Raw genomic sequence first — 24,952 nt, 5'->3', positions numbered from 1 at the left:
TCTAGATCTGTTTTTTGTAAGCTTTGAATTCCTTGGCTGACAACCTCAGTTGCTGTCAGCTGTTAGATTATGACTGGGAGAGATTTAATAATGTTGCCGCTTCATGCTTTGGGACCTAAAGATGCTTTGAAGAGTCATCTTACTCCAGAGATTAGAATTTCTAGTCCAGAAGCACTCTTCCTCTGGGAATGCTGCCAGTGGGTTTTCTGAACCTCTGTATCAGAAAGTTGATAAACATGCTTCTTTTGAGTCTTCTGTCGCACAGCATAAGAGGGAGTGAAGAGACTGTGTCTGTCTTCAGGACTATTTCAGGTGATTTGGAATCAGAATCTCTTGATCTACATCCCTTGATTTAACAGGCCTAGAATTCCATCTTTTCCAGATTTTGTTTGAATGTCCTGAGATCCAAAGTCAGCATGTTTGATCAGGTAGTTTGAGTGCTCGTTGGCTTTTGGAGTTATAATTAAATTTCTTTTCTGACTAGGGCTGTCTTACTTCATAGTAGAAAACTGTCTAGAGGAGGACTGAACTGTCAAGATTTATGATTTGATGTTCATGTCTGCGTCAGTTTCCTATCCTTACTTCTGTATTGGAAACTTTAGACTACTTGCTTATATGGAAAAGCTAATTGTTGCTCTGTTAGCTCAGTTAAAGTCCAGTTATCAGCTGTTTCAGCTCTACTTCTTTCTCTACAACGTTTTTCACTTCTTTCTCCCATTCTGTTACTAAATGATTTCTGAAGAGTCTAATTAGTGTTTTTTCCTCTAATTAAGGAGCCCTGTTCCTCAATTTAAATTCTTACCAGAAAACCCTTTCAATCATTTTTCTAATATGTTCTGTCCTCAATTTATCAATAAAATAGCTCTTTCTTCTGCTACAAGGGCAAAGGAGATTCAAGCCCTTATACCATCATCTTCTAGAGTATGCTTTATAGATGAAGCCACTTCTAGAACTTGTTCCAAATTGTAACCTAAGGTTATAGTGGAGTGTTTGGGGTTTGTTGCTGTGTGTTTTCCCCCCCCCCCCCCAAACTGAAAATTCAGAATTACTCACCTTACTTTTTATGATAAAGAAAGATCCTATATGAAGATCTGTTTACATCTACTGCACAGTCATTCAAGGGGGTTACATTGCAACACAGGATTTCCAGTTGGATAACTGTATGAGTGTGCTATAAGGTAGTTTAAAAAGGAGCTATGTGCTTTGATTAGAACTCATTAAGCTAACACTCAGCTATATCGCTGGCATCTGTCAGAATCTTGCCAATATGTAACATTTGTAAGGCTGCCAGTAGAGCTCCATTCACGCTTTGAGTGTTAAACACTCTCACTGAAGTTAAGGAAATAATTCTTCTTTGAGAGAGCAGTACTTTAATTAGATGGAGACTGTGGGACTTTGTCTTCTGTCTAAGCATCAGCAAGGTACTGCTGAAAGCCACCCACATAGTGAACGTACACATAGACTAACTGTTCATCTAAATGTGTTGTCTATACGTTCAAAACCTTCCCTTCTCTCTCTCCCCCGGAGTCCTGTTTAAATTCTGGATCACGTGACTGCGAGGCGAGAAGCACGTTCCAATCCTTTTTATGGCTGTGGTGTACGTAGGAGGAGAGTGGGATTTGAAGCATCACTTCGGAGTCTTCTGTATTAGCATTGTTTTTGCAATATTTGCAAAAATTTGTTTTCCCATTTTGGGTTTTCTGGCAGCTTTTGACACCCGCTTAACTTTATCAAGGTGACCACTATCATTACAGATGTAGATTCACTGAATTGCCTTCCCTGGGAAGAGATGACGGCACTATTTCTATTGGTGCAGACATCCAGAAATTGACTCTGATTCCAGGTCTGAGAATACAAGATTCAAGATAAAATCTCCCCCTAAGTCTTAGTGGTGCATTTCAAAGCTTGAATTTTGGGTAACCCTCAAGTAAAACGCATATGCCTGTAACAAAACTCTCGTGTCTAAACGTAGCAGGAGCAAAGATATGTCTGAGCCAGTTCGAATCAGTTCTAGTTCTGGCATTTGGCAAAGTCCAGGACTGTGTTTTCCTACAATCCTTAGCTACTTCCTGAATCTAAGAACTGAGGAGCCATTTCCTTATAGTTCTGCTCTGGGTTATCTGAGAATTTCATCCCTTTGCCAGTCAGCTGAAAATGATTTCCTCCCACTCAGGCTTCTACCTTGAGGATTCCACTTTCCTTATATCTTGGTTATGGTTTCTCTGCTGCAGCATACGTTACTGCATCTCTATATAAAAAGTACCTTTTTATTCAAATTACTTCTGTTAGCCTAGAGAAGGCTTTGAAAGATGCAGTCCTAGAAGACTGACTTGCCCTGTGCTATCTTTGCCCTAGACAAGGCTCAGGACTCTTCTGATATTTTTACCATCTTCATGTGAGCCAGGATGCGAACTTGCCTGCTTCCCGACCTCTCCCCCCCCCCCCCGGCCTCTGATTTTCTGGGTTTTAGGCAGGTTTTGCCTCTTGGATAGCATGCTTGTACTGAGTGTAACATATCTTTCTGTGTCCAGAACACAACTTTCTGAAAGGCTTCACTTCTGCTCATCTCATGCGACCTTGGTGGCATCTTCTCAGGAATTATTCCTAAAATCTTATAGGTATCTAAACAAGTTCTGTTTGTTTTCAAGTGCTGTAGTTCCAGGCATAAGACTACGTTTGGTAGAATGATTTTTCAGTCACTATTCCCACAAGGACCTGATGCCCTTTTCCAAGTAACTGCTAAATGTTTGAGATGTCTTACAGTGCCATCCACAGTGATAATTAGCACGTAGATAAAACCTGTCAAAGGAAGGAGTTGTTTGTGTGAGTGCTCACCATTCTTCCTCTTTCTGTCTCCTTGGAGTCCCTTAATTCTGAGAACTCTGGAGTGAGGGGCACAGTGATGGGTGTAGGGTGCAGACCTCTTGCTCACTCGTGTTTTTAGGGTGTGTGTTTAGGGATGACTGAAGAGGGAGAGGAAATATATTAACTTGGATACTGTTTAGGCAGAGTCTCTGATTGTAAATGCTTTGGGGGTATGTGTGCCCACAGTATAAAAGTGTACATGAATAACTGATCTCAAATAATTACAGTTGTTGGACAGTCATTTTTTCTTCTCCTGCTTCTTAGGTCACACTCCTCGAATCAGGAACCAGTTGCAAGGGCTTTTGATAAATCTTTCATTTTGAATTTTATAATAGGATGAATATATTATTTGACTGACTCACAGTATAATTTGTAACATTCTAGGAGAGCATTTCAAGTTGTCAGATGCAAGCAATCAGCTTATTTTACGGAAAAATGATTAAAAAATAAAAAGAAAACTGAAGATAAAATACATTGTGACTTTAGAGCATTTATGGCAACAATGTAAACACTTGCTGTTCCTTTTGGGGTAAAATGGTGAATTCTTTGAAAGAACATGTACGTGCGCTGTGGGTGGGCATGTAGGCAGTCACTCAAACTGAAAGCTTGCTGGTACTCTACCTGGAAAAGTGGAAAACAGTGACAAGAAAGTTTGCCAGCGATGCTGAATTATGCAGGTAAGAAACATTGAGACTAACTGGAGAGCTGCAGGAGGACTTAATAAGACTGAGTAAGCACATAGTAAAATGGTAGATGGAATTCAACGTAGATAAATGTGGTGATGCACTTGGGGGGGCACTCCTATACTTTGCAGCTATTGACTGTTACCATTTTTGAAAGTAATTTTGGAATCATAATAGATCTATGAAGATATTAGCCTCAATGCTTAGTAGCTGCTAAAGAGGCAAACACTTAGTCCTTATTAGGAAAGGAACCAAGAACAAAGCAGAAATTACCATCTGGTATCAGTTCAATTCTGGCGTATTTTCAGTTGTTACACATTCATATATGTTTAATGGTATTACAGAATTATAAATAAATGCATGTGCATGCATGCACACCTCAAACCAGGAATTTTAGTAACTTTATGTTTATGATGAACTGATACATAAAGCAAAGGAGGGGATTATTTATCTCCCATTTATTTTTTACTTCTGTGTTTTCAGCCTATCATAAAATGCAAATTTAAATTTGGCAAAGCTTAAGATATTATGTTGTGAGCAATTTACCTCTGCGAGGTTTTCATTAAAAAACATTTATTTAATTATGAACAAGTAGGATTTTATTTGATTAAGTATGTAAAGAAAAATGAGAACCAAAATAAGTGTCCCCACACTTTTATCTTGTATTCAGTGACGTTCTGGAACTGCATATTCCTTTCTAAAGTTGGTCTATTTTCTGGCTTCTATGGTGCTTTAACGAGCTGTTGCTAGTTCAAGTCAGTAATGCTTGGACTTAGCCATTTTGGATTTGTGACACAATTTCTGCAGGCACATAAAAGCACTGCAAATACAATTGTGTAAAAGATGGAGAAAGTCCCTCGAGTTCCTGCTGCCGTGATGTTGAAACACACCTACTAAAAGCAGGCTTTATGCAGTTAAGACCGACAAAGATGCTGGTTGCAGTTGCTTCCAGAAAAATTTTTAACAAGTTAGATTTAAAAAAAGGAAAAGGGAGGCAGGGAGGATACAATTCAGATGAATCTGAAAAAAGTAGAAAATACGGGAAATCAGGATAGGAAATTTATGTAGAAGCAGCAGCCTGGGGAGGACTAGCTGGCTGTCAGCGTTCAGGTAGATATTGAGTAGATAGGAACAACTTGCTGAAGTAGTAACTTGCTATGGTCATGAGTCACTTACTCCTTTCTCTAAACTACCTTGTTTACACATTGGAGGATGTAATATTTTTGACTTTTTTGAGATTTTAATGTTCTTGGAAGTCTGTATAGCTGGTATGATACGTAGATTTCAGTTAAGTGAAACCTACACGTGGGGAGAGGATGGAGTCATAAGGAATAATGGAGTCATAAGACAGCTTTATCAAGAATTTTTCCAACTTTAAATAATAAATAGATGGAGGTTTCCAATGTTGTGAAAGGTCTTCAGTCTAACATAGGAAAGACAATTTGCAGTAGCGTTTTCAACGTTAAGATATTCTTCTAAATAACTTTATTATATCAGAAGCCCTATATTTTGTGTATTCTTTAACCAGTGTGTTAGAAGAATGAGAAGCAGGTAAATGTTTCAGAGTTTTGTAGTTCAGCTGTGTTTGTTTCATCCGTGTGTCACATAAGTTCCAGAAAATACCAAAGCAATTAGCAATAAAAAGAGCAATAAATATCTCACCTGTGTGTTGATAAATCTGTGAATTTTTAGATAAGAGTTTTTAAGTGTGATGAACAATTTATTTGCAAGCTACACTCATCTTGTGAAATATTTATTCAAATATCTTGAATTGCTTCCTCTAATGTTGTGATTTTGACCAGAGAACTCTACGCAGAGGTCAGTTTAGGTTATTTTTATATTATATTCTAATTTTGAGTGACAGTTTTTCTAAACCACTTTATGTGTTGGTAACAGAACTGTTATGCAGGAATTCTTCTGCTTGTGAGTAAAGAGATACAATGTTGAAGTCTGCCCACAGAGCTCTACTGCATGGCGCTGAATTTCATGTTGCAGCTGAGCAGAATGCTTTTTTCTGAAAGCAGCAGTCATGGGAATTTTTGTTTTGGTCTCAGATGCATCGAGATCACTTCTGCCAGCTCTATTTCAAATCATACTAGTAGGCACAACCGGGGCCCAAACGCCTCAGCATGCACAGGCGCTCTTTTGAGCATATAGTAGTCAAGCTTGCCCTTGTTTGATGAAGGTAGCATTTTTACTGGAAGTTATTTTCCCCTATGTTACAGAATGTACTAAAAATGATAGCTTAGTTTTCCATGCGGAAAACAGAAGCATTATTAAATTGTTTTCTAGTTCACGCTGCTATTTTGTTCAGAGCACTTTCAGTGATACAAGCTGGTAGAATACGTGCAGCATTTCAGAATGCCCAGAACGAGAGGCTCTTTCTGCTCCGAAACTGTTTAGAAAAGATGATGCTCTTGAAAAGTACACTTGTATCCTCAAGAGTGAATTTGAAAATACTTTTCACTGAGCAACTAGATTAAGCTTAAAGTCCCCAGCTCTGGGGCAGTTACCTGACCCCTCTGATCAAGTGCTTAAGAATTGCAGGGCTAGTGAACGGGGAGTTTGTTATTCTTTCCTGAACTGGGTCAAATACACTAAATTTCAAGCAAGACGTTTCAGCCTCCCCCCACCGCCCAAGTCAGCCTTCCATTTCCAAACAGTACGTTCCACTAACAAATTTCCGACCTCGTTGAAGACAAATAGGTTGACAGCACAAAGTGAGAGGAGAGTGAGCAGCAGGGGACTAACAGTAAATGTTGATAAGCAAGCCATTATGGATAGTTTTTGATGAGGGAGACTGCAGGGCAAGAATGTTTTCTAGGTTATGTGTTTGAGGGATAACACCGAAAACTAAGCGATGATGTAAATGAAGATTCCCTTCTCGGGATCATTTTGAAAGATGTATTAAAGATTTATAAAAGTAGTAGGTATTCCTACTACTAGAAGAAAGAATTAGTGGATGATCAGAAGGTCAAGAAGTAATTAAATGGTCAGTCTGTAAATTTAAGTGTTCTATTAAGTTAATAGAATCATGTGAAGTAAATGGGTTTAGAAGTTTAGACTTGTTAATGTATTAAGTTGACTTTACAAGTATTTTCTCTTGTATTTTGCAGAATGAAGACAAGTCCTCAGTCAGTTTTCCCTCACTCCTTAGTCATATAACTTCTGCTTTCATAAATCATCCTGTAATTCCAATGACAATTTATGCAGATTCAGGTGTCCCTGAGATGTTAAATACTTTCTCTCCGCTCATGTCATCCATGCCTTGTGACATGCACGTAGTTAATCTGAGGACAATCCAATCAAAGGTAAGTCGAATTACTATTTTAATGAGCAAACATAAGATACAGCTTATTAATATAGTCTAGTAAAATATTTTACTCATATTATATATAAAATTCACAAATTACCTTCCTAAATTGGAGTGTGATGACTAGCTTTTGTAATTCTACAAGAACTGAAAACTTGTGCCTCCATGCTGGTGATTGTTCAAGTGTCATGACAGCTCTTGAGTTTGCAGTACTGGTGTGTGCACTTCAAAAGGAGAATTAGTAGTAGTTGTACACCAAGAGGACTATCATTATAGGCAAGAGTAGTTCTTCCCCACTGCAGAAATGATACTATGCCCTGCAGTGAATTTCTTGCATGCCAGAATGTCCTCCTTAGTTCTCTCCTCACTTCCTACTTCCTCTCTCCATTTCCCAAGAATGAGTGACAAATGTCGTAATTTTTATTAATTGACGCAATACAATTTTTTACGGAAATGTAAACTTCTACATTGCTTTAGCTGTTGGAACTGATTTTCAAGAGACTGTATAATTACAATTTCACAGAAAAAGAGTATCCAATTAAAATAGAGAATTATTAAGATTTAAGGCAGAAATCAGAATGCATGAAAGTGCATTAAAGCATAAATGAGGAAAAAATGTAAGGGAATTCCTTGTTTCCATTTAAATTATTCCCCTCAGAGAGGAAAGAATTGCTGCTGTTGTAAGATATATCATCCTGTCAAGGAAGAATGCAATGCCTTGGGAAGATGAAATTCAAAGACGTTTTTAAATAAAACCCTAGTTTATAAATGGATTGACAAAAATCTTACCTACTATAAATAGACTGGGCCTCAGCATTTAAAAATTGACTTCATTTTTTCTTTTATGCTAAATATAAATACATTTTTTGTCCTGTTGCTTAAACTTTTCAGTGCATGTCTACTATCTTGTAGTAATCAGATAAAAGCTATTTAAGTGATTTTGTCATCAAAATCTTAGCTATGTTGCCCTGAGATACTGCTTATGAGATAGCCGATGTGAGGACAGCATTAAACTTTTCAGAGAGATCAAAATCAAATCAAGCCTTGGCAGCTGTTCTGAGAAATGCAGTATTGTTTGTACAATAGTTTGGGAATTTTTGTCATATTACATTGCTGTGAAGTTTTACAGGATTAAGGATATTGGCATTTGCTGAAAATTGAGAAAAAGGATACAGGTTTTCATACAGTTATAGGCAAATTTAGAAGGTATATGTGATGTAAATTAGGTTCATAATCATTCAGATATTCCCTTAGGCTTGCATACACTTAATCTAATTTACCTAGAGCTGGTACAAGAAGAGGTAAGTTAAAGCAGATGCAGAGGCTGTGGTAACTTGCTAGATCTTGCATCTCCTTTCGTAGTAAGTTAAAACAGCCTAATCCTTTACACAGGGGTGTTAGGTGCATGATAAAGTCCGGGGAAGTCTAAATGCCTGACTGCTGTATCATAGAGGTTTATACTCGGCAAAGCTCTGTTCCTAAACGTTCTGTTAATTATTAAATAACTTCCTATTTTAAATATTCTGAATCTTAATTAGGATAATATTTAATTTTGAAAAACTTAAGAGTTGAAATAGTCATGCTGTCATTTGAAATGCATTTATTATGGAGATGATTACAAGATAATTCCACTGGATATAGAGTGGAATGTTGATATCCATGACTGGCTTGTCATTTCTAGCTTCGCTTTATCCCCATAGGAAGTCAGGCTCTTGCAGTATGAATTTTAATACTTCACTAATCTGATGTTTAGGCAGTCAGTATTATTTTGTGTGCATAAAAACATGTATTTTTAAGTGCAGTGCTTTATTTCAAATATATGTCACATCAATGACAGTTAAAACCAAGCCTCTCATTTCATAGTTGGAAACTGAAGTTAATTTTGTTACATCATCCTAATTACCTTATTTAATGTAGAAAATGGTGCCACTGTTCTAATAAACAACGCAGAACATTTTCAACCCTCAAGGATCTGAAGTGCTGTAAACCTGTCTAACTAGGCTCATGATGGACCTAATTCACTAATTAAGAACCTGATATTAGGTTGTTACAAACCATTTTGTTTAGAGAAACCTTCTCAAACTGAGATTTATTCATGCCTTGCAAGCTATGCAAAGTTTTCACCTGCCAATGTTTTATTTAAGTATCTCTTCTGAAGCCCAAATACAGTTGAATACATTTTTTGTATTTTTAAATGAGGAACTTAGTAAAACACAGATGTAAAGTTTATCAGCTTACTATTTTTTATCACCTCAGTGAGTAATTAATACTGTGAATTTGTGGTGCAATGCAACTATGTCATACTGTGTTTCAAATAAGCTGGTTTCAGTGCCATGATCTCCTTTATTAGGAGGAGATAGGTTTGGATGTGAAGCATCTCTCATACCTTACACTCCCAAGGGTTAAAGTATAATAAAAAGCTTAACACTTACTGACATACTTGGCATCGGAAAAACTGGCAGTTTTGTCCCAGGTAGTAGATGCTCCTTAAGTACTGGAATGAAGCTAACTCATGACAGAGACAGACACTTGGGAGAAAGCATCAGTACAAAAAGTAAGTAAAGTAGAAATAAAAATATTAGCCCGAAGAACTAGCAAGGCAAAGTCAGGATCATCTCTATTAGATCCCCTTATTAAACTATAATAAGATGAAAAGCTGAAGAAAGTAAAATAAGAAAAATACAATGAAATAAATAAAAAATCAGAGAAAATAAAGTACTAAGGTAAGTGTAGTGATATAGCAAACAGCTTGCAACATGCAGGACAGCGTAAAAACAGCTTTCCAGACAGGTGCACGATCTGACTTTCTCTGAAGTACACATCAAAACAAGATGCCATTATTAATATGATAGTGTATCTTGTGGCCATTTTGACCTAAGCGACTTTAGTGTTTTGGTCCAAACTACAAAGTTGAGATTACTGCATAACGCTTATTGAGGCTTAAGAGCACCGTATATTCTATATGCAAACACAGAATTTATTTTAATATTTGTAAATTATTTGATATTTGTATAATTTGTGTATATAATATTTGTGTATGGTTTCCTGTAGACTTTAAGCTGAGTAAGATTTTTAGGGACCAGATGCGCAAACTGAAAAATCAATGGAAGACAGACGCTACAAATAATTAAAGCTGGCTATTGCAATTACCACATACATTCTACTTTGTTTTGATTTTACCTTGTAATTTATCTAGGAAGCCAATTAATACAACTACACTAAGCTACTTTAGCTACGCTTAAATTTTGAGTCTGCACTTATGTACATAGCTATCAGACTTTGAACTCCTTGGTTAACATAGGATTTGTGTTCTATAGCAATTTGTATATCCGAAATCACTTTGCTATTCGATTCTTTTGATATTTAGTCTTATAAACCTTAGAAGAAAGGTGGCTGTTCAATCTGATGTCCTAAAACGTCTTGCTTGCTATGCTACTTCCTGAGTAACTTTTATTTCTTTTGTTTACTTGCAGGCAGATTTTGAGCCATCTGATGAAGCTGCTCTGATCCTTCACAGGAAGGGTTTTGATTGTAGATTTTCAAACAGAGACGTGGGTCTATTCTGTTCTACTACTCAGGGAAAGGTATAGTGACATTTTATGGGTATCTCACTGTGTAATTTTTGCAAAAACATAGATATTAAAGTCAAATTGTGGTTGAAATCTTAGTAGTTATTTCTCAAGAGTTATGGTTTCAGGATGTTAGTTATGCTTATCTTGAAAGCTGAGTATAGTGTCTTCCTTTTGATAAAGGTATGAAACTTCTTGTGTATAAATTACTGTGTAAGCATCGGTAAATAAACCTCTAGGTTGGAGTTCTAATCTTACTAATTTCCTGTAAATATTATTTTCAAGTAACTGATCAGTATTCCTCAAATAGTTTTAAAATAGTGTAATGTAGACAAGTTTATCAAAGAAAGAGTTGAATCACCAGTTCTTAAGTGGATTGTCTGAATAGCATTACCTAATATATTCACAAGTCATGTGACCGCTACTTTGAAAATTGTTACCTCTTACAGCATGTATTTGTCTACTCCTGCTCACTTGTATGACCTACATCATTGCGAATATCTGAGCATGTTACCCATGCTGTAGAATTGTTGTGATATGTAACTGCTGTAATTATACAGCCTGTTTCTAAAGATTACAGATCTTGGGCTGGATAGTTGTGAATCTGTGGGATTTTCATAATCAAATCTTGAAATAGGTTTGGGACTTTTATTAACGGAAGACTGTTATTGTGATTAGAAAGAGGAAGAGTTGTAATCCAAATATTTCCATCAATTTTTTTGTGTATTGATTAAAGTTTAATTTAGTTGCTTTGAAATGTGACAAGTGAACACTGCCTAAGATGCTTTTTTCTAGTGCGTAGCATTTGAGACATGGTATGTAGATATATTTGGTGTCCTTGGTGTAGGATTTGCTGTGCTATTACCTGTAAGGAGATGCATCATTGGGATCACTGCTAAAGATTAAGTTAAAGTCAATGTTAAGGTATGTATTTTATTTTCTAAATATAAATATATATATATTTCTTTCCAGATAAAGGTGCATAAACTCTTTAATACATTCAGCGTGGAAAGTTTTACACCCACATCTTTATCTTTGATGCATTCACCTCCAGATGCCAGAAACATAAGTGAAATAAATATGAGTTCTATGGAGATAAATACGTTCCGGATTCGGCTAAGATGAAATCTGACTTTAATACTCAGAGAAGAGGAATCTGCAATTGTATCTCTTCCAAGTTTGACGTGCAATAAGAAGCACATTATTATTATTCCAGCTTCTGGATACTGTGAGAAGAAACATGCATTCTGTAGGTTTTTTTTGACCAACACAGTGAAAAGCCATGTTGTAAGCAATTTTCTTGGGTTTTTTGTTTGTTTTTTTGTTTGTTTATTTTTTTCATGAAATACCAACATCAGTATAAGTTAATGCAACAAGTGAAGAAATTTCAAAGGATGTTAACCTCTCAACAGATTAAATCTCAGGTTAAATGCTAACTAATGGTGTATCTGGTGTTCTTATTTTAGTATTCGTAGGGAGGGGTTTGGATTTTAAACAATCTGTTTTGCTGATCCTTCATAAATTTATGTACAAATAATTCAATGTAGAAATCCCTGATGCAGCTTGGAATTAAAATGGAATAAAATGTTCTTGGGTAGTAGCTAATGTCCAAATATTTGCAATCATTTGCATAAATGACAATAATTTCAATTTATTCCACAATTAATTTCAATTTATTCAACAGAAAAGAGATTTTTTTGAATTGTGGTAGAATGAAAGCTTGCAGTCCTTGTGACAAGTGATGGTAGATTTTAGTACTTCTACCATTTGCTTGAGTTATGTAACTAGGAAAATATGAATCTACAGAACAATTTTGCATTGAACGTGTTTAATAAAACTCCCATTTTGTTACTTGACATACTGGGATATGTGCAATTATTCCATTATCATATATGATGAGAAATGTCAGTAATTATCATGAATACAAGATTTTTTACAAAACTCATTTGGATATTGATGTTCTCTGAAATGAGTTTTCTATTTCAAGATTACCATATCAAGATAAATGTGCCTTATTTTTTGATACGTCTTGTTACAATTTTGGTGTCTACGTTAATGTTTTTGGGGAAGGGTAGTTTATATAATACTTAAACTGTGCATCTCCTATTTGACAATGCTGGCCGCACTCTGATCTATGTCCTCCTGCACCAAGTTAGTGCTATCTTATTCTGAACATGTTGACTATATGAATGTATTAAAATGATGTCATAACACAACAACAAAAATCAAGAATTACTGTAAAATCTAAATTCCGCTGCTTTCAAGGAAATTGCAACTTGATGCAGAGATTTGATAGAGAGCAAGACATAGTTTGCAAACCCATCATAAGTTGTGCTTGCATGTCACATACTGTGGTGACCTGTGCATTCAGAATCATGTGCCTCTATTTTAAACATCTTTATTCAAACTTGCATCCTCATGCAACATCGCCAGTGTGCACATTACTGAAAAGTAGGTTCTTACTCTTTTTGCTTTTTCATGTGTTAACTAACTCACATTTAGTGCCGAAGCCATTTGAGTGTGGAAAATATTTCCCTATGTAGAACTACTGTTTACAGTTAAAACATACAAACATGCATTTGAGTATGATCCCCTTTACTGATCTTTATTTATCTTCATATCCCTTTTTTCCATCTCTTGCTTAACCTTTGCTTTTCCATATGTCACGGTTTCTTTAATAATAATGCATGAAAAGTCAACTGGTAGAAAGATGTGCTATTTTGTAACTCTTCACATTGCCAACTGTTCTCAATTTGATCATTATCGTTCCACAGCGTATCAAATTATATCTTGTAGCTACAGGCAATCTTAAAGAAAATGAAAGTAAGTTTTAATTCATACATTGTCATGGCTGGATCTCTGTCAGGATTGCGTAGGTTTCCCTACTTAACTCAATCTACTGTATGTTTTGTAATTAATGGAATATATAGCAGGATCTGGTGCAAGTTATGTCAAGAACATAAAAACCACTAACCATAAATGGAAGAAACGGATGGATCCAATAAATGGATGTTTTCATGCAATAAACATGTACTGTAAGTTTTTTTTTTTAGTTATAGTATTTGAAAATATTATTCTTTCTTGTTGGAACTTACCGCTTGGTAGACTTGCCAGCAGAAGGTTCTAATAACATTTCTTTTGTTGCATTTTAAGAATTAAAACACTTCAGAGACTTTTGTGTGTTCTGTGCAAGAGAGCTCTCATTCTATTTTAAATTTTGTTAATCAGAAAAGTAAAATCTTGATGCAATAAAGTTTTAAAGTATTTTGCCTGTTGGAATTGCTTCCAAAAGATGTTTCATAGCATTGTATCTTTTTAATTTATCATCAGCTGTACAATCATGATGCCTGAATCTTCCTTAACCAGCAGATTTTTTTTTTTTTTTTGTTAATGCAACAGTAGAACAGTCTTCAGTTTGGAGCCCTTTCCTAAAACACTTAAGTTAAAACTCCAAAGCCTAATGAAAGATTTTGCCATAATTGGTTCAGGATGTGGCTGTTGATGCTTTTCAACAGCTATTGTGAATTCTTACACTGTACTTACATAAGAGATTTCAAGTTCTGGTTCTTCTGTGCATTTGCCATCTAATTTCATCATATTCTTTATTTTTTTCTATTTTTATAGCTGCTGGTTTTATAACTACTGGTTAAGAGAACCAAGCATCCTTACGTTCAACCAATATTGTTTTAAAGACAATGCTGTATAAGAATATCGGAATTGTACCTGTACTGAGATTTTTTTACATTCCTTTATCTTAAATGTCTTTGTTTTTACCTGCTCATGTTGTCTCTGAAGCAAACTGATTTAAATTGAAGGGTTTTGATATTTTCTCTTGGAAGGTTTTATATCATTTGGGGAAATGTAATATAAGATCTCTAATAAAAGAAAATCTTATTGTGAGAAGTGTTCAGTGTCATCAATGCCTTAACAACAGCTAACTTAAAAAAAAAAAAAAAAAAAAAAAACAGCAAACATGATTCCTTTAAGAAGTTTGATAAATCAGTAATATTTGGGAATGAGGATTTTCTGTAGAGAAATGCACTGCTGATGAAAGATGCCATCTTATTTCACAGGTGCCAAACAGATGAAGATAGATACCGAGTGCAGAGACCTTAATATATGTGACTGCAGGGCACGGGAAGGGAATGGGTACCTCCTCTTTCACAAAAGAAATCTGATGCTAAAATAACAGAAAATAATGGCAGGTGTGAAATGCTAGAAGAATTTTTTACTGTCTTGAACTAATCTCATTTCTCTTTGTGTTTTTTAGAGTAGTAGAATAGAAGCTATTCTTGTAACTTCACTGTGCAAATTAACAAATAGGCTATTAGAAAATACAGTCAAAATAACATTACGGCTAAAATTAAATGGAATGCTTTTAAGTGCATAATACTAATAGAGTATATTCACATGTGACGAGTTGAACAGTCGTAGATGCTTCACAGACTTGTTTCCCAAAGTGCTGATAGAGCTTCATAATAAGTACCAAAGACAACTAGTATAAATTTCCGTCTGGGACTAGTTGATGGTGGACCAAATAGTCTTAGCTAGAAGTATAAAAGTATACACAATATGCGTATACACATACCACTTAAAGCCCCATAATTTTAAAGCTGAAATTTCAAGAAAAAGAAGTATGTAACATGTATCTCAAGCACACAGCAGTGGATATGGATTCATTTTGAAGATCACCTTTCTAAGGTCATCCTACTCCAGAATCCATTAATGTCAATGTGATGATCTGGGCAGTTATCATTCTACTAATTATAGCTACGGTTAAAATGATCTTTTCCTTTTGAAATATAATTAGTTATATTTGCTCTATACCTTGGCACTTCATGTTTTAACATGACAGCTGCCACATCTTTCCACACACATTTTAAACAATAATTTCTATAATGAAAGTGCTACCCAATATGTTCTGCAATACAGCTGTTGAATGTAATATTCAAGGAGATACTTGTTCTTCAATGACTGTTTCAACTTCTGTTTTTGCACACTGAAATATGTTGCTTAGTAAAGGATCTAACAGGTTCTGACTTGTGGTGAGTAGTTTTATATATGACAGTATAAAATTATATATAAAGTTAGAGATTCAATTAGGTGTCCTATTCATTTTAGAATAACTGCTCTTGTAATAATTGATTATATATTTTTAAGAATTATATTTAAGAATTTGCAACAACAACAAAAATCAGCAAAAGGTAATTCATTTTCTGAAAGAGGGAATATACAAAAAGACTTAAGCTAGAATAAGCTTAAATCTTCTTTGGAAAAATACTGGGATTTTCAGGCAGGCAAACTATAGATTACAGTCCTAAATTGTGGATTTGTCTGTCTTTTAATATACAGATTTTATGAACTAATTAATATTTATGATATATGTTGTATCACTAGCTTTTGTCTGCCAGAATTTCTATGTAGTGGCAATAATGTATTATTTAGATTACTCTCCTTCTTTCATATGAATTATTTACTAACACTGTGGGTAATGAGAAAATGAAATAACTATTTCTTTATTGAATGTAAACTTGGTGCTATTTGAACTGTAAAGATGGGATATTTTTTAATCATACATTCCAGAGCTTCAGGTTTATAGTGTAACAGACACCATATAGTAAGAAGAATATGTTGAAGGGATGATGCCCTTTGACTAGCAGTCTGTAAACCCATTCCTGTTATGGGTATAATGAAACTGGAGACTTTTAAAACCCTAATTGTGTCTGTCCTGCTTGCCGCTACCACCCGCTGTGAATCACACACAGCCAGGATGCAGGGAGCAATGTGCCTCAGTTCCTTGCAAAGCATGACCTGCTAAGTACCTTGTGGTCTTCTCAGATAGCTAGTCTATTTTTATGTCTATTTCTAACATGGCAGTTCTTGGTGTGCTGCTTTCTCCTTTCTTTATATGCCAGCTAAATGCCTCAGCTTTTTTCTTTTTTTTCTCTTTAGTGATGTAATTGCTGGCAAAACTTCTACCTTGAGCTTTGTCTCTGATGGAACAAGAGGATCGTGTCCCTAAATGGTCACGCACCTTGCCTTTACTGCTTGGAAGAGAGTACATCCCTACCAAGGACAGGATTGTTGTCTTGAATCATCTCTCAGCTTCTCTTTTGAATTTGAGGTCTATCAGCCTGATGCTTGTTTCAGCTGAGCTCCAGGACACTGCGTCTAAGCTTTGGCTCAGGTAGCATAGCCTAAGACTCGGACTTGTGTACTCTGTCAGGCCCAAGTGAGGCTCAGCTTGGGACCCAAGAGCTGTGCATGCCCCAGAGCTCTGGATTCTGCATCTTCTGCCAGCTCGGAAGAGTTTTTCAGACTTTTCCAGACTCCCCATTTCCATTCGTAGCGACTGTATTGGGAGAGCTGGTCTCTGAGAACCAAAAGAATTCCCAAGCAAGGGCAATACTATTTCAGCAGTCTAGGTAGTTCAAAGAAAGAAAGTACATACACTTTCTTTTTTTAAATATATATATATATATTATATTATTACATATAATGTATAATAAATATTTTTCAAATGTGTTTTATATAAAATATATACATATATATATAGCCTATTAGAGAAGTCAGTCTTTGAAGACCTGACAGGGTAAAATGTAAGAACATAGTCTTCAATTTCTGTTGATCTCTAAAATGACAGGCTCTAGGTTAAAGACCCATCCACAAGAAAGGGAAAGGAATTGAAATAGTGACTTGCCAATGGTTTGATTTCTTCAAAAATGATCTCCTTTGCTTTTTCCTCTTTCTCCATTACTTCCTCCAGTTTCTAAAAATAACCTGTAAATAAGAGACTTTATGGTATCCAGTGTTACAAGCTTGGGTACTGGGGACCCTCCAAGATCAACCTGTTCACATCAGTGACCAAGAAAACATGTAATTCCTTTGGTCTGAGCTGCTTTTGCAAGGATCCGTGTGTCAGATGTTTTCTAACCCTCTCTATTTTCTGTGATACACTTGAAGAAACAGGTGGGAGTGTCCCTATAGATATATAACTCTTAAAGAAAGGTTACTCAAACTGTAGGTTTCTATGTGTACAAATCTCTGCAGTATGAATGATATACAGCCTGATTAATTTTGAAAAAATTAATTGTATCTTTCTCAAATCTCTTTAAAGAGGCTCTGAAGCTGAAGAACTTCACCAAGAAAACAGTGAAACCAAAATCATTCACCGCTTTTTAATTTTTTAGTAAACATACACTTCAAGTCAAATACAAAAATTTCTATACATAGCAGTTGTCCTATAGTATTGCAAAAAGCAAGAAGTATCTCTAGACCAGTCTTTCGAACCAAATGCTATGATAGGTATTATATATGTATTGTATGATCTGGCAAAATATGATCTGGAACTGCTAGATTTGAATGTCTCTGCCATCTTTTAAGACCATAAAAATAGTTAAGCTCTTAATGAAAGAAGGAAGAGAGCTGGAGGATTTCCAGGAAAAATAGGAAAATGGCTTGCAAGCACAGATGAAGTCTTTGTTAGGGAAAAAAAAAAATCAGGCATATTGAGAAACTTGGCCATAAAACTACCAGACAGTCAAGTTGCATTAAAGAGACTATCAGCAATCCGATCATGCTGGATCAGGAAGTTCTCTATGAAAAAGGAGATATTAAAGTTTTGGCCAGCTTGGAATTTAACAACAGAAAAGAGCTTCAAAGGTGTAAGAAGTAAAAGAGCCTGATGATGGAAACTTCACTTCCAGATGACAGTGAAGGTCAGCTGCTTGATGACTAAATGTCATTAGTAATACTTTAGATTTACAGCAGTTCTTCTCAAGACCCACAGGGATTTGAGGAGGGGAATGCAGATTTTCTGATCCAACTCATATGAAAGTCTTGTGTCTTTCAGAAAACCCTTTGGGGACATATTTGGCTTCATTCAATATGGTGACCCAAAGGAATAGCTGGGAAAATGAGCAAGAAAGTCAAGAAGGGGCTGGTAATAGCGTGACATGTTCCCTTCCGCTGGTGCTGCAGGGCCTTCTCCTGTGACGGGGAAAGAAGACTTTGCTAGATACCTAGACCTTGTACAAGATCCTGGTGCATGTTTGAAGATGTGAGGCCAAAGATGATAGTTGAAAGTTGAGAGAAAGAACCACCTTTATTTATCTGAAATGTTCTTCCTGATGTGCTGCGCAGCACTGAATGTTTCCAGGGAAAATTGGAAGTGGGCACATTTAGAGATGAATCTGGATTTGAAGTTTAAATTGCCTAATGGAGACAGTATACACCTACATTCCATCCGATTCACTTGTCGCATGCACTGACAGAAGCAGTTCTGCATGAGGGAGGTGCAACTTATCACCATGATCTTTGTTCCCAAAGCCCTTTTTTAATATCTGTGATAATGAAAAGGAATATAATTTGTTCAATATATTTTGAACTATTTTAGTTTGGAATTCGTTGCTGTTTTAGAAAAATAATGCGAGTCTGATAGAAGCGATTCAGACAGACAAGCAGTGCAGCAAAAGACTGAATACAGCTGTTATAAATGCGTAAATTCAGAATGGAACATGCTAGTAAAAGTCCCTCATCCAGATAAGGAAACATGGATTGCACCCCAAAAGGAAATGGTCCATCTGACAGTGCAAAAATCAATCCCATTGCTTTTGCTTACATCTTGGTGATACAATAGGGGCTTGGCTCCTGGCTGAAGGATAGAAGCTGTGAAATTTGTGAGCAAGTGGTGGCTCCAATGTAAGTGTAAGGCAGGCTTATTTAAATGGTTTTGGCACAGAGGTTCCCCAACCTGTCCACCTAATTGGTCTCAAAACAGAGCAAATGAGTTGTGAATTTTCATTCATCAAAATCTGGTCCTCTGGAATATAAGCCAAAATGCTAATTTTTGAGTTGAATTAGGTTTTATTTTGGCTAATAAATGTGTTAATTGCTGATAGGAGAGGTGCCTCACAAATTGCATTTGTGGAGGCTCCTTTTTAAGATATGGTCTGTGTGAAACTCCATGATTTGTGGGCAATTGGTAACTTTCCAGTACAGAATATTTGCGGAGTAGCTTAAATGCGAAACCTACAGCTTGGGAGATTTTTAACTGACAAAGCTCTGCAGATCTGATTCAGAAATGGATTCCTGTTTATTTTCTGAAAGTTTTTGACAAGTAGTAACCAGTCTGTAGTGGGGAGGGTATTTTTAATATATAAAATACGAAACAGTGAACCAAGTAAATGCGAGCCTAAAAGAAAAGCCAGCTATAGATTCATTCTTCAGTGGCAATATACATTTAAGTGGGGAAAACCAGAAAGTTCTTCTCAGCTAGGAACCAAGAGCTCCCTCCTAAAACCAAGGAAAAGATTAGTTATGGTTCAGTGGTCTAACATGAGATCGGTATGGGAGGGGTAAACATTAAACAGCCATCACCTCGGTGTTTATTAGTAACAAAAAAAGAGGCATTGAGAGCTCCTTCCTCAAGGCTTTATGGAAATTTGTAAGGAGTCTTCCACAGAACAAAATATCCACACATGCACACATCCTGCAGCAACACACACAGATTCTATGTCGTCTCTAGAAAATTTATGTTGTCTGTGTCACAACTTTGAGAATTTCAGAATGTAGTCTGTAAAAGTCCAGTTCACCTTCACGTTGCAAACTATGGTCAAGGTATGAATTTTACTAGGCTGCCTGGGTTCCTTCTTGAGACTATGATAAAAAACACAAGCTGAAATAGGAACTCCAGCATGAGTATAAGCTGGTGCTTCAAGGATGCTAATCAGATGCGCATGAGGAGCTATGACCTGCTGGTTCTCTTGGTAAACCTCTCCCTCATTAGGTTTTTTCTGAATGTTTGTAGACACATCTTCTTTCAGTTTGGCACTGCTGAAGTCGTAAGTCCCCCAAAGTGTTGTGGCAGATAAGCAGGTTTAGAAAGATACCGACTGTGGTATAATGGAAGGTTGCATGCGGTGAGGGGAAAGTTTACAGTTACTGCAAAAGTGAGGGTAATTGCCAGTGCAACGCTATTTTAGATTTGGATCAAGCTGGTAACTGAATTTCAAAGGATTTGTATCAATTTGGTTTTAATATGTGCTAACTTGGCACCTATACGTGGTTTAATTTGGTATGTTACATTTGGCTTTAAAAGTAGGTATTGGCAAGTGGAAGCTAATCCAAAGGGCAAAGGAACAATGTTTTCATGGTCGTACCGTGATTGTGATAATAAAAAGTGATTGTTCTTGTCTTGCATAATGCCCCGAACCATGTTTGAAGGCTAATGCTTGTTTGCTGAAAGATGGTATCTTGCTACGTAATACAACCTTTGAACAAGGACGAATATATTTACAATAGGCCTGTGAAAACCGAAGATAGCCAGTTTGAAATTGAACCTGAGGAAATGTGAATCCTTTAAAAAAGGAGTAATACATCACAGCCGTACAATCATCAAAGGGATGTTTCCATGGGCAAAAAGAAAATTGAGATTGCTCAAAACTGGCTAACTTCCCAGATAGGCATGGATGGACAGAATTTTGTTGGACTCTGCTCTTATTAGGCATTGTTTGCTTGTGGATTTGCCAGTGTTTCGTAACTGCTATACGGATCAGGTATGAAACAGTAAATTGCACTCTAGTGGTCAACGCTGGAAAGGTTCCTATGCTACTCGACCTATTTTGCCTTTCATTTTGGACATAGGGACACAAAAGTTTTGAAAAGCTGGTGTCCATATTGCAACAAAACCTAAAGTCCCTTTTAAGAACTTTCTGAGAGAATTAAGTCTATTTTCCTTATTGTTTGTATCACTCTTATTACGGGAGAAAGTCTGCAGTTACTGCAGAGGTCTGGTCTAATGTAAAGGACAAAATGCTATGTGTTTGGAAAATCTGAAATTAATGTGCAATTATATTAATCCAGAGTTCAGGCCTTGTTGAATCATTGCTCTTTGGGAAAACAGCAATACATTTGTCGTTGGTAAGATCTGCTAGGCCCTTTCGAGGGATGGGTAGCAGGCTGACACTCAAGGGCAACCTAAGTTTTTAAAGTAAAAATCTGTATATATAAATACATGGGGCTAGAAAGTCAATAGGTAAATGTAGAATCTTAGAAACACAGTTCACCTTCAAGTCCGTGGTAAATCGTTCCTGGTCACAGAGGAAATGCTTGCTTTTCAAATGTTAAACGCTCTACAAGAGAGGGGAAAGCCAGCAGATGATCAGTATTTTTATCATTCCACTCTTCTTACCAGGAAGAGCAAGGTTTTGAGATTATGTAATTATTTTAAAACAATTGGACATTCTGTAGTTCTAAAATCTTTGGTCAAGGTAAGAGAGAACTTATCTGAGGAAAAAGGAAATTTGGCAGTGGAAAACTGGTGCAGAAAATGGGACTGAGAGAGCATCTAGCCAGGACTATCTCCCAGGGACAGCAATGAAGTACCTTGCTGTTTATGTATTTGGAACTTGGCCTGGTGACTATGAGTTATGAAACTTAGCAATTAAAAACAAAAGTTTCTGATGAATGGCACATTTTTTTTGCGTCTATGATGGACCTACAGCGTTTTGGCAAGCTGAGATTTTTGGTATCCAAAAATTCATATTTTCTCCAGAAACATACAGCCTGATGAGATGGTGGCAGACTTCTACAGGATTTGGAGGGCACAATGAGAATTGCTATGGCTACTTTCGTGGACTAGCAATAGGAGGATGAGCTTGATATACAGCATCTGCTGGCACGACAGCAGTCGGTGACAGCCTGGCTGGAATGCTACAGTATTTCTCATAGCTGGGCATCAGCAAATAACCCTACAAAACTCGTGTTTGGAGATCTTGGAAAAAGCAAATGAATTTATATCATTTGGACACTGTACATAATCCTGCAAACACAAACTGTTAATCCTTTCAGCTTGAGTAGAGAAAATGTGAGGATAACTTTTGACATGTCAGTAGACCCAAATGAAGAAGCTCTTTAAAAAAAAGTAGACGTTTGGCTTGTTTCTGCACTCTGAGAAGAATGAACAGTACAAGCCCCTGTCTGAAAAAGAGACAGATCCTACAACTGTACTGACCCAGATAAACAGAAGGATGTATAAAAATTGCATCTAGGACCTGAGGGTATTCCTAAATTCCTTCATTAAAGTCTACCTAAGGAGTTTTCTATGATAAGGGCAATGCTACTGAAATTGTCAATTTTGAGATTATAGGTGTGGAAATACTCCAAAAATACTGTAAAAATACTGTAATACAGACACAAAAAAACAGCATTCCTCAGGTTTATTTTGAAAGACTGCTTGCTCTAGTGGCTAAAGGCAAAAGGAGCAGAGAAAATTCTGCAAACAGCAGTTGCTGTGAATGTAAGTAACCATCTCGTCTTACTTTTGCACACTGGAAAAGAGTAAGTTCAGGAAAGTTTTTTGATGGAGAAGAACTTTTTTTTAGATCTATTAGACAGGCCAAATTGCAAGAAGCACCTTGTATTTGAAATTTGAAATTTCTGAGGGTCTTCATCTCTTGCGCAAATTTACTATTCAAATTTACTATTTACTATTTACTATTTACTTGCTCTAACCTCCATATGTGTTTGAACATTTCATCATGACTGAAAATCCAAGTTTCCTACCACTATCATATTGCCATGGAAATAATTTATTTAGATATTTATTCTGTCCCAGGTCAAGAATCTTGAAAATTAGAACAGAAACCTTGAACACATCCCACTATCTTAGAGGGGAGCAGAGCATATGGCAGAGGATATGTTTTGATGTGTTTGTGGTGATGCACTTTGTTGTGAAGCAGAGGTACTAAGAGCATTTGGTAGTCTTGTACAGGAGGATACTCCGTGGTAGCATCCATGCGGAGCAGTGAGGAAAGGCAAACTTTTGCTGCATCTTATGCGATACCATCTTAGCTCAATAGATCAAACAGGTAGGATATGACAGTCTTCAAGCAAAAAAGAATATGGCATAAGGAAGTTTTTGGGGATACTGCAATATGGTAATTTAGTGTCAGTGAAGATTGTAGGTCAATGCTAAAATGTAGGCTATATTGACTAATAGTGCGTATGTACCTTCTGTCACAGGACACTGGGCTGTTCAAGCCCAAGTGACTTTCTTTGCCCATTAGCAGAATCGCCCTCTTGTAGCTGGGCTGAATCACAGTTAATTTAAACAAAGCACAAGAGCATTTTGGTGATTATCACTCATGCTAATAAGTGATAAGAATGACTATCACCTGTATAATGCTAGATATATTGAATCACTAGATGCTCTATAGGCGGCATGCTGGCTCATACTGCAGGAGAAATGCTCTTGTAACATTCGGTGGCTGAAAGGCCAACAGGTCGTGATGGAGATTCGCATAACTGTTTGGCGGTTTTCTTTCTCTAGGAAAAATTTCTGACATTGGCTTAGATACCTGCTCTCTTTTCAGTAAGACACAGATGTAGAGACAGGCCTGGCTGACAAAGACAAATGGTAGGGAGAAGGCCGAGAGGATGCTGGCAGTGTCACGCTTGGGCCACCGCAGCAGGAGGAGCAGTAGTGGCAGGAAGAAGTGAGAGCGCTGCTCAGGCTCTGGAAAGCAGATCGCTGGGTCAGGTAAGATGGGTTTGCATCGGACTGGCCGAGGAACAAAAGATTTGATATTAGGCAATGGTTAGCTAGCATTGGCACGTTTGAGATGGAAGGCTAACAAAACTGTGTCGTGTTATAAACGGGAGAGAAGAAATTTTCCCTTAGACCTAATGTGGTACGGTTCATAACTCCCGTCAGCAAAAGAACAGATGACACAGAATCCCAGCTTTTGCCTTCAGACTTTCTAATATGTCCTGAGTAGTTAATGTGTTAAATACTTGGCACATAACGCTTGCGTGTATTTAATGCATTCTGCAAATATAGGTGGATTATAGTACAGGATCGGTGGCTGTGTGCTCTTTTGAAAGCCATTTCAAATGTACGCAATTTTTTTTTAAGGCAAAAATGAAAACACATTTAAGAATCATGCACTTTTTAGATTGCTTATGGAAGTGATTACAAAGATTTCATTTCAATTTTTTATACTACCATGTGCAGATTTGGTTTGTATTTTGAATTTTAGGAAATAATTTTATTTCTTTAGGAGCTACTATTTGGAAAACTGAAAATTTTTCTCAGTATAAAAAGCTAAGAGACAAATGCTGGGAATGGATGTATTCTTTGAAGGACTTGCTTTCTATACAATAGCTATACAGTATTCCACGTTCTAGAAAATGATATCTTTAGATTAATCTATATACAAATCTGGTTTTCTGCATCTTCTTCTCTGCTATTTATAAGACCTAGGCTGTAATTTAGAGAGATGCAATGTTTAACCAGAAATATTGCACCTCCAATTTAGAAGTCTTTTTTTTTTTCTAACCTATCTACTAGAATATAGGCAACAGCAGCGTTCACATCTGATTCTTGTTGCCATGACAATGGCTTTGGTCTCTCCTTTGTGCTTAGAAGAGCTTTCCTTCCTTCTCCAAGTCTGATGCTAAGCTTGCTCTTCCTGCTCCAAATTCCTCACATGAAGACAAGATAAGATAAGGTTAATAGAAGA

General features: G+C 36.5%; 1 protein-coding gene across 2 annotated transcripts in view; it reads left to right on the top strand.

Moving 5' to 3' along the window:
- MAN2A1 (mannosidase alpha class 2A member 1) overlaps nucleotides 1–14,327 on the top strand; it is a 125,714-nt gene extending 111,387 nt beyond the window's left edge. For both annotated transcript variants that reach the window (XM_068927600.1, XM_068927601.1), the window contains exons 20-22: nucleotides 6,665–6,859; nucleotides 10,335–10,445; nucleotides 11,403–14,327. In XM_068927600.1, coding sequence (XP_068783701.1) covers nucleotides 6,665–6,859; nucleotides 10,335–10,445; nucleotides 11,403–11,555 — 459 coding nt within the window. In that variant the 3' untranslated portion in view covers nucleotides 11,556–14,327. The remainder of the gene's footprint in view (nucleotides 1–6,664; nucleotides 6,860–10,334; nucleotides 10,446–11,402) is intronic.
- Nucleotides 14,328–24,952: the final 10,625 nt, after the last annotated feature.

The sequence above is a fragment of the Struthio camelus genome, chromosome Z, assembly GCF_040807025.1.
Source record: "Struthio camelus isolate bStrCam1 chromosome Z, bStrCam1.hap1, whole genome shotgun sequence".
In the NCBI taxonomy this organism is placed as follows: Eukaryota; Metazoa; Chordata; class Aves; order Struthioniformes; family Struthionidae; genus Struthio; species Struthio camelus.
This window is presented reverse-complemented; position numbering and strand designations above follow the sequence as displayed.